The sequence below is a fragment of the Cebus imitator genome, unplaced genomic scaffold (genome assembly GCF_001604975.1).
Source record: "Cebus imitator isolate Cc_AM_T3 unplaced genomic scaffold, Cebus_imitator-1.0 Scaffold75, whole genome shotgun sequence".
Lineage (NCBI taxonomy): Eukaryota > Metazoa > Chordata > Mammalia > Primates > Cebidae > Cebus > Cebus imitator.
The window spans coordinates 3,382,752-3,393,395 of record NW_016107390.1 but is presented as its reverse complement, the minus strand read 5'-3'; the positions used below and the strand labels follow the sequence as shown (position 1 = coordinate 3,393,395).

At 45.1% G+C, this 10,644-nt stretch overlaps 1 protein-coding gene across 3 annotated transcripts in view; it reads left to right on the top strand.

The window, feature by feature from the left end:
• Positions 1-1,668: 1,668 nt before the first annotated feature.
• The window catches only part of CUNH1orf100 (chromosome unknown C1orf100 homolog), a 26,943-nt gene continuing 17,967 nt past the window's right edge, over positions 1,669-10,644 (top strand). For all 3 annotated transcript variants that reach the window (XM_017532103.2, XM_017532102.2, XM_037739828.1), the window contains exons 1-2: positions 1,669-1,764; positions 6,417-6,485. In XM_017532103.2, the coding sequence (XP_017387592.1) occupies positions 6,430-6,485 (56 nt within the window). In that variant the 5' untranslated portion in view covers positions 1,669-1,764; positions 6,417-6,429. The remainder of the gene's footprint in view (positions 1,765-6,416; positions 6,486-10,644) is intronic.

The window sequence follows — 10,644 nt, the reverse complement described above, 5'->3', positions numbered from 1 at the left end:
GGGGTTTCACCATGTTGACCAGGATGGTCTCGATCTCTTGACCTCGTGATCCACCCGCCTCGGCCTCCCACAGTGCTGGGATTACAGGCTTGAGCCACCGCGCCCGGCCGATTTGCGTTCTTTTTTTAAAAAATTATTATTTATTTTTTGAGACAGTCTTGTTCTTTCTCCCAGGCTGGGGTGCAATGGTGTGAGGTTGCTCACTGCAGCCTTTGCCTCTCAGGTTCAAGCAATTCTCCTGCATCAGCCTCCTGAGTAGCTGTGATTACAGGTGCATACCACAATGCCTGGCTAATTTTTTGGATTTTTAGTAGAGATGGGGTTTAGCCATGTTGGCCAGGCTGGTCTCGAATTCCCAACCTCAAGTGATCCACCCACCTTGGCCTCCCAAAGTGCTGGGATTACTGGCACGACCCTTGTCCCCGTCCTGTGTTTATTTTTAAACTTTCTCCTTTGTACTTTTTTAATATCACCAGGTATATCTTACATAAAGAACATGTGAATTTTTTTGTTCACTTTTTTTCCTCAATGGAGAACACATTATTCTTATAATATTGAAGAAGGCCTATTATTCTTAAAACGACTTTGACATCAAAAAACTGGATTCAAATTGTAGATTCATTACAACGTGGTTGTATGACTGTTAGGCAAGTTTCTTAGCTTATCTTAGCCTTCATTTCAAATAGAAACACTTCGTTTTCGATAGAGAATCTCCTTCCATGGTGGTGGCGGAGATTCTAGATGGCTTGTCTAATAGTTAAAACAATATGTGGGAAGGTGCATACTCAACAAATGAGAACCAATTTACCATTTCTATTAGTGTGGGTCCAGTTTGTTGCTTCTGTTCTTATATATTTAAGTTTTCCCTAGCTTATCTGCTTTCCACAAAATGCTCTGTCACCAAGACTCTGTTATTACATTATTTTATGCCTCTTCCATGTAGGTTACGCTCCCAGTGGGAACCCAGCCTAGCCGCTGGTCTCTCCTAAGTGCCATCTGGAATCTTATGGAAATATTTTACTTTCTAACTTGCAAACTGTACCTAACTGAGACGTACCCCTGTTTCCAGGGCAACCTACGGTACATAATAACAGCGTTTTGTTTTGGTTTGGTTTTGATAGAGGTTGGTCAGAATAAATATTTTGCTTTCTTCTTCTCGGGTTATGACTGGCTGTTCTGTATAGTAGTGCTACTGTGATACTCCATGGATTGGTTTGAACCATATTTTTAAATAATTAAAATCCTCCTTTGATACCTTCAGAGGTGCAGGTTGGAGCCTAATCTAGTCTTGAACCAGGCAGAGCTGGCCTCATCTTTCCCTCGGTACCAAACCGCTTCCTCAATTCTGGCTTGTAAAGGGCAGGAGTCCTCAGTGTGACACCCAGATTTTCACCTTACGTTGTGCTTGGGACAATCTTTACAGAAAAGAAAGCTCCGCTGATTAGACAGCCTGGATTATTTGCCTACAGGATTTTCCTTTTCACACTCATTTTTGCCCTTTCTCTCACATGCAGCTGGACTCTCCCTAGCGACCAAAGGGTCTCTACTTTTTACAAGCCCGAGACCTGAAATGCATTGCCTGGCAAAGCTCTGTAAGCCAATGTGCATCACAATACCCTTTGAATGATGTAAAGGATCAGGCTCTGCACCGCTGCAGTGTGTCTCTGCAGTTGATCCAGCAGCAGGAGGCAGCTGTAATTCCCACTGTCCTCAGAGGAGTGCTTTTAAGAACAAGGAGGTCTCTGCCCACTGCAGCCGAGGCAGGTAATAGTGGTGTGGTTGTTACTGCCTGTACCTCTCTCTTGCCCCCCGTAGTGGCTGCATTACTAAATGGTGACTACATTTCAAGTATTTTAGAGATAGGAACTCACACCATAAAGAAACGTTATGGCAAGGCTTTTGATAAAGCAAACATTTCTTTTAGAAAGTGAACACTCATCCCACTCAACTTTGAATTCTTGTAATAGTTTTAACTCAACGTGTCTTTTTTTGTTTTGTTTTTTCTTAGAAATGGGTGCACCAGTATTTCTTAAGATATCTGGTTCTCTGTGATACAAGAAGACCTAAGTTTTAAAAGCTGTTAACTAGATTAACAGGTTATTGAGTTAGCTGAGCGACCGATTCTTTCATTAATTCATTCATTCTGAAGCAGGCATCAAGCACTCCTTGGATAGGAAACCCTTTGCAAGAGAATGAGATAGAAAAAGGACAAAGAGAGCAAAGAGAGTGGCCACCAAAACAAAGTGGTCCCCAGCGTCTAGGAGCTCACATTTTACCTGGAGAGACAAAGTGCTGTATAAACTGCTGTCTTGGCCAAGCGTGGTGGCTCACACCGGTAATCCCAACACTTTGGGAAGCCGAGGCTGGAGAATTGCTTGAGCTCAGGAGTTTGAGACCAGCCTGGGCAACATAGCAAGACCTGTGTCTATTTAAGAAAACAAAAAACAACCACAAAAAAGCCCCAGATGTCTTGTTGTTTGAAGAATTTCTAGAGCCTTATCCAAAGCCTGGCAGAGAGTTCGCTAATTTTTCTTCAATAATAGAATGACTAAATTAATTCAGCAGCCAGTAAACCAAAATGCATAGTAGAATTTACCAGGGGCTCTGGGAATTCAGAGGAGGGAAATGGGCCATTTAAAACTCAGAAGAGGCCTTGTAGAGAACTTCTGCCAGACTTGAATACAGCCCTGAAGAATGGGTTTAATTTAGACTAGAGAAGGAGAAAGGAAAAAGTATTCAGGCAGCAGAGCTCACTATGGAATCGGTGAGAATGAAGGGCGAGGGGAGCCAACCTTCCTGAACCGGGAAAACTGGCTGCCTGACAAACAGAAGCAACAGCGGACTGGGAAAGCCCCTCAGTTACCGCGAGCCGCTCTAAACGGCCTGTCATCACACGCATGCTCAAAGTACAGTAGTCATGCTCCTAGCCAGGGTGGGTCATGCCAATCCTGAGAAGAGCCTCTTCACCCATGCCTTCTCTGCACGCTCTGATCACTAGGGCACGGCTTTCCCCAGGGGTTGAACTTCCTCTAATTTCATGAACACAGATGCAACACTTCCAAGGAAAAGGGGCATTATAAAATGCATCCAGAAAATCAAGTGATGCAATGTACTCACCAGTTAAAATGCTATCTCCTGACTATTCCACACGTTTCCATTGACTCACTGAATTCTCCAAATCTTGCTAGATGCATAACATCAGTCTTGGGACCCTGACTCTAATATCCTTCCTCTGCCCCTTCTCTGGACAGATTAATTAATAGCTCGGTAGTTATCATTTAATTGGGGCCTATACATTGATTAAATTTACTAAGTAATTGTTACTAGTTCCACTGGACATTGTACTGGGAGTTCCCAAGCTTTGATTTAACAACACTTTTTTTTTTTTTTTTGAGATGGAGTCTTGCTCTGTCGCCCAGGCTGGAGTGCAGTGGCATCATCTTGGCTTGCTGCAGCCTCCACCTCCAGGTTCAAGCAATTTTCCTGCCTGAAAATTAGTCTTGAACTCCTAATCTCAAGTGATCCACCCGCCTCGGCCTCCCAAAGTGTTGGGATTACAGGCCTAATTTAACAATATTTAAAATTCTTCCTACCATAAAAATAGATGCCAATTTTAAAAAATGTTTTTCAACGAAGTCTTCAGAAAGTCCTTTTTCTTGAGAAAACCTTTTCAGATGTTTCCTATCAGGGAAAATGTGCAGGTTTTCTGAAGCAAATGTGACTTATCTGCTCTTAGAGCCTGTGTTCTAGACCTCTGAAAGAGGAAAGGGAAGCCCAGCCACCCAGCTGCCTGGAAGGTCACTTGGTACTAAAGGATTCTATTTTAGCAGTAACTGTGCTTTGATTTTATATTTGCATGGCTCTATGATTAATATCTGACTTTATCTCCTCCACCAGACTGCTAAGCAACATGACAGTGAAATCACGCATCTTCTGCTAAACGCATTTTCTAGAGTGCCTGGCAGTGTCAGGTGAAGGTAGTTGGTGAATAAATCTTTGCTGAATAGATCAGACAATCAGTGATCAGCTTTCAAGTTGCTTTGAAAAACACACTTAGGTGAAATAAAGCAGCTAGCCAGGCAGCAGGCAGAGTTAACCGTTGACTATGAAAGGGAAAAGAAGGAGCCGTTACACATTTTTGTTTCCAGTCCTTTCTGTCTCCTGGTTACTGAATAATCCTAGTTTTGTTTTGGCTGATGGTCTGGGTGCCTTGTGATTGTTTCGATAGAGAATAAGAGTTAAAATAAATATTTCTGCAGCCAGAGGGTTCCAGCCCTGGTTCCTTGGTAACCTCATACAAGTTACTGGACTTCTTAGTACTTTAATTTTCTTGGAAGCAAATAGAACTCTGAAGGGTTGCTGGGAAGCTAACAGGAGTTAATACATGTTACCTGATGCGTAATCCGTGATTGCCATAGGAACTCATATTTCTCCCTTCTCGGAGATGCTTTCAAGGGCACAGAACACTCCCGCACTCAGCATCGCCCATTTAACCCTCCCGAGGGCTACTGTCAATGCGCACAGTGGGAAAATGGTGTGCCTCAGCCACACAGGTTTCAGTCCAGTGTTCTCCCCCCATACCCCAGCCGTGTTTGTGCAAACCACAGGCCTAGCTGTCTTTGTACATACATAATAGATATGCAGAGCGCAGCATTCCTCAGGTAAATGGCGAAAAGCATGCCTCTGTCCCCCAGCCACTCAATTTCCCTTCCCATTGTTTACTCTTTTTCATGTGAATCTTCTTTTTTGTGTGTGTGTTTTTCGTGGAGATGGTGTCTCACCACGTCATGGGATTATTTAAATGTAGCGGTTTGCTTGTAGAAAGCCACATTCTCCAGCAAATAATCAGATGTGGGCCAGATGCGGTGGCTCATGCCTGTAATCCCAGCACTTTGGGAGGCCAAGGTGGGTGGATCACCTGAGGTCAGGAGTTCAAAACCAGCCTGGCCAACATGGTGAAACCCCATCTCTACCAAAAATTAGCTGGGCGTGTTGGCAGGAGCCTGTAATCTCAGCTACTCAGGAGGCTGAAGCAGGAGAATTGTTTGAACCTGGGAGACAGAGCCTGCAGTGAGCCAAGATTGTGCCACTGCACTCCAGCCTGGGTGACAAAACAAGATCGTAAAAAAAAAAAAAAAAAAAAAAAACCAGATGTGAAAAGAAATTTTAGACTAGAAACAACATGTATGTTTAGTCTACGGTCAGTATGGAAAACAGAAAGAATGTTAACATAGAGAATGAAGGCCTTAAAAAAAATCTTCAGAAGCGCTGGAGGAACAGGCTCTGGGTGGGGCCCCCAGGAGGCATCTAGAACATCTCCCCAAAACTGACCCATCACTGGGAAAGTTATGTCAGTCCAGATCAGGAAGCTGCTTCCAGGAGTACTGAGTTCAAGAACCTACTCCCAACGCCACTGCCTCTGCCACCCAGGACGCAGGAATTTGAACCCTGGGACACAGAGTTCAGCCACTGCCTTCACAGCAATTGCTTCTTGACTTCCCCAAAGCTGGAAGTGAGACATTAGAGTTTGCTGCAGAAAAACACCATATCTCCACAACCTTGCTTCGCCAGTAGAGAAGATCAAGGTGGCAGCCTCTCCCCTGTGTCCACCTTCCAAATCCTAACAAGTATAGCTGATTGAGGGACTCTCATTCCTCGCCAAAATTCTAGTTGTGAGGGACTCTGGGAAATGTAGTGCTTTGCTTGCAAGCTTGTGAGGTAGGAAGGCCCACTAAGAAATGAAACAGGATCTTGGGTTGTAACTGATTAAAACAAAAACAAAAACAATGAAGTGAGACAGGAGACTATACCCAACTAACATCAGCACAGTGCCATTGCTTTTTATTTTCTTATTTATTTATATTAACCTTTTTTTTTTAACCTTTGCTTTTTGAAGAAAAGCATATCTGGCTGGATGTGGTGGCTCAGGCCTGTAATCCCAGCACTTTGGGAGGCCAAGGCAGGTGGATCACAAGGTCAGGAGTTCGAGACCAGCCTGGCCAGCATGGTGAAACCCCATCTCTACCAAAAACACAAAAATTAGCTGGGTGTGGTGCTGTGCATCTGTAATCCCAGCTACTCGGGAGGCTGAGGGAGGAGAATCACTTGCACCCAGGAGGCAGATGTTACAATAAGCAGAGATCGCACCACTGTATTCTGGGAGACAGAGTGAAACTCCTTCTCAAAAAAGAAAAGAAAAGCACATCTGTGTGTATTTGCCTTGTGCTTACCATTTCTTTTTGCTCCTTTGCTAACCTTGTATTTCCTTCCCTTAGGAAGTCTATACCCATAGTTTTTCTACTATGTCAAGTTTTTTACTGATTTCTTTCAAGATGGACTTTGTGGTACTAGAGGGCTCACCCATGGAACTATGTGAAACCTGGCAATATGATCCTTTATCCATATTTTTTTTTCAGATTCCCATCCATCATGACTGCCATCCGACTACGAGAATTTGTTGAACGTCGCCGAGCGATCCCACCAAGGTATTATTCTTCCAGATGCACAGCCTCAAGGCTGTGGCCAGGCAGCCAGGTCCCTGGGGAGTTAGAACCGCACATCCTGCTGTTCAGTGGTTGAGAGACCACTGCCAGGGAGGTCTAGGGAAGCTCTTTGGGTGTTCCCTGTTGAGCATGTCTATGCAAACCTACCAGCAAAAGTCAGAGGAAGCTGAGAGGCCAAAGAAAGAGGCTGACAAATCCATCTTCTTACAAAGAAATATTTAGCAGGGACTTAGGACCAGAAGCTATGTATGTGTGTTGGCTGGCAGTGAGATGAGATGGTGGATGTCTGCGCCATTATGCCCGAGAGCCAGGGCTTAGATACCCTAGGTAAAGGGTGATACAGAAGCAATGTGTGAGACACTTGAAGTACTATAACACCAATGCTGTTTGGCTGAAGTGCAGAACTTACAGTAAGTACCTGCTCTGGCACCAGAAACTATAGAGAAAGTGGAAATCTTAGAGGTCTGGGGTGATACGGTTTGGCTGTGTTTCCACCTAAATCTCATCTTGAATTGTAACTCCCATAATCCCCACATGTCATGGGAGGGATCTGGTGGGAGGAAACTGAATCATGGGGGGATGGGTTTTTCCCATGCTGTTCTCGTGACAGTGAATAAATCTCACGAGATCTACGGTTTCATAAGTGGGAGCTCCCTGAACAAGCTCTCTTGCCTGCCGCCATGTAAAACATGCCTTTGCTCCTCCTTTGCCTATTGCTGTGATTGTGAGGCCTCCCCAGCCATGTGGAACTGTGAGTCCATTAAACCTCTTTTTCTTTATAAATTACCCAGTGTCGAGTACTTCTTTATAGCAGTATGAAAATGGGCTAATACAAGGGATTAATCAGAAGCCAACATGGTGAATTAGCATCCAACATAGAGTTGCTTTCGTCTCTACATTGGACTTAGGGAAAGTTGTAAGAAAAAGAAACCTGACACTCATTGCAGAATCCAAGCAAACAGGCAACTCCAAATTCCTGAAAGATCAGAAGGATATTGGTTTTTGCTTGGGAAGCACTTTAGCGAGAAGTCTGAGAGACCGAAGCCCACATTTTGGATTGGACCGTTTACTCTGCTTGGGGCAAAACAAATTTCTTCTGTACTTCTACGCAATGGGAGCTGAGAGCACAGATGGAAATTACGGAGCAGTTTCACTCTTTCTTCAAGGTCATCTATGGCACAAGAATAACAAGCCTTAGATACGTTTTGTTATGATAAATGTGATATCAGATGACAATCTGTAAATCCTAATTCCACTCTCCCTTCATCACCTGCTATGGAGTCTGCAGAAGTAGAGAAGCTAAAAACTCATGACAGCAACTTCACACTGCGATTTTGGGGTCAGCCTCTTGTAACCCCGTTGGCTTCGTGGCTTTGAGCAAGCCTCATGTTTTTTATTTTATTTTTACTTATTTATTAGAGACAAGGTCTGACTCTGTTGCCCAAGCTGGAGTGAAGTGATGGGATCGCAGCTTGGTCCAACTTCAAACTCCTGGATTTAACTGATCTTCCTGCTGCCTTAGTCTCCTGAGGAGCTGGGACTACGAGCTGCCTGCTCATTTTAAAATTTTTTGTAGAGACCAGGTCTCGCTATGTTGCCCAGTCTGCCTGGAACTCCTGGCCTCCAGCAGTCCTCTCACGGGTCTTCAAAATGCTGGGATTACAGGTGTGAGCCACAACACCCGGCCACATGTTTAATATTGAGCTATTTTAGCCATGTTTGGTCAAAAAAGAGAAGTCCTTTTACTTCCAGAAGCTACAGAATGAGTGAATGGATGATGTGTCCTTTTTGAGTACACCTTAAGAATTTTCTTTTAAGGCTGAGTGAGGTGGCTCACTCCTGTAATCCCAGCACTTTGGGAGGCCAAGGCGGGTGGATCAATTGAGGTCAGGAGTTCAAGACCAGCCTGGCCAACATGGTGAAACTCTTATCTCTACTAAAAATACGAAAATTAGCTGGGCATGGTGGCAGGCACCTGTAATCCCAGCTACTCAGGAAGCTAAGGCAGGAGGATCACTTGAGCCCAGGAGGGGCAGAGGCTGCAGTGAGCTGGGATCCCACCGCTGCACTCCAGCCTGGGCAACAGAGCAAGACTCTGTCTCAAAAAAAAAAAAAAATCATCACACATATTATGGGTGGCAGAATGCGACGTGGAGCTTAGAAAACTGGAATTGAGTCACAGCGCAACGCCGGCATGGACTCGTTTCAGTGGACTTTACTATTTAAAAAGTCCACTTAACCTTTCTGAGACTTGGCCTATTCTTATACAGCAGAGAGTTAATCATGTTTACCTTGCAAGGTGACTGTGAGGATGAAGTGAGATCATTTTTGTGAAAATACTCTGTAGAGCATGAGGCCTAGTAGGGCCGTAACCCGGAAGAGCGCAGTCCCAGGAACGTAAGCTACCCGGGGCTGTGGGACCGGGCTCCGGAGGGTTGGACACCCCTGGCCTCTCCTATGCATATTGAATTTTGACTGGGGCTAAACCAGATCCTGCTCCAGTTACAGTCACCCTCCCACGGGACAGGCTTGCTCTCATGTGAACTGAACACCTCACCTCAAAGAGCCAAGCCATCAGGGACTGGAAATAATGCACAGTGCCTGCACCCGCCCAGTGAGAAGGAAAGGGCTTTCTACAGCCAGGTCAACAGAATCAGTGTGAGCAGAACCCTGGGTTGGGCGGGGCTCCACAGCCACGTGCTTTCACAATCATTCTCTGAGGCCGGGAGATGCACAGCCTCTGGCCTGGCTAGCTGTTTCTCCTTCGGAGGTAAAAACTCTCTTCTCCACCCAGCCAGCCCTCCCTCCACACACATTTCCTTATACACGCCTTCCCATTTTCTCTTCACTCCTCCCAAAACCTGCCAAGAGACACTTCCAAAGGGCCAAGTCAGGGAGTATTAATTACTTGGGGCTGGTGTACGGATTCTTTATCCTCAAATCAGCTTTTACTGACTGCTTCTAAAGAGCAGTGCTGAGTTTACTCACCTGTATTCAGCAGCCTTTGTATGCATACAGTGGTCAAAACTCAGCCCATCCCCGACAGCCTAGCAACTACAGAAACCAGTGTCCTTAGGCCAGCTGCAGTGGCTCACGCCTGTAATCCCAACACTTTGGGAGGCAGAGCCATGTGGGTCACCTGGGTCAGGAGTTTGAGACCAGCCTGGCCAACATGGTGAAACCCTGTCTGTACTAAAAATACAAAACTTAGCTGGGCGTGGTGGCGCACCTGTAATCCCAGCTATTTGGAGGCTAAGGCAGGAGAATCGCTTGAACCCGGGAGGCAGAGGTTGTAGTGAGCCGAGATCACGCCATTGCACTCCAGCCTGAGGCACAAGAGCAAGACTTCGTCTCAAAAAAAAAAAAAAAAAAACAACAAAGAAAGAAAGAAACCAGACCTTTAGGAGCTCCAGTGGATTCTTAAACTGTAAAGTGGCCCCAGGGCCACCTTTGGTAATATTCCAAGGTGGTGCTTCAGAAAATGATTAAGTGCCCAAGAAAATGATGTGTCCCACACCCTGCATTCAGAAATGTCATTTGTTCCCTTTATTGTGCCAATTTCTCTCTCTTCTTATGACTTAATCCCCTGTTGTTATTTACCATTTAGGGCTCAGTCATGTTATCCCAGCCACTGGGCAAGCCCAGACAGCCTGTGGTTTTTCTGCAAATCAGACCTCCCAGAGGTCCTCTTTGCACAGACAGAAACAGAGCTCGCCCGGCTCAGCGCTTACCTTTCATACTAGACAGGCCCACTGTGATCCCAATTTATACGCTTCACTCGGATCCCAATCCTGTCCAAGTCTTGGCCTCTATAATTTCCTTTGCCTGGAATCTCTTCCCCATCCGCTTTGCTCGTCCAAATCCTACATACTCCTCCCTCTTCTGTGTCCCACAGACCCTTTATTCAGATCACAGTTTCAGCATGTGACAAGATTTTTGAGGACAAGTACTGCTTCTTAGCTTTGTCTCTGCAGAGCCTAGCATAGCGCAGGGTGTTTTGTGTGCATTCGATAAAGGTTGGTTGAGTTGAACCGAAGGCATAGTTTCAGTTTTTATCCATCATCTAACACATATTTAGTGCGATACTTTCTGCAAAACTATGTGCTGCTTTCCACTGACTCTGATTTTTTTTTTTTTTTTT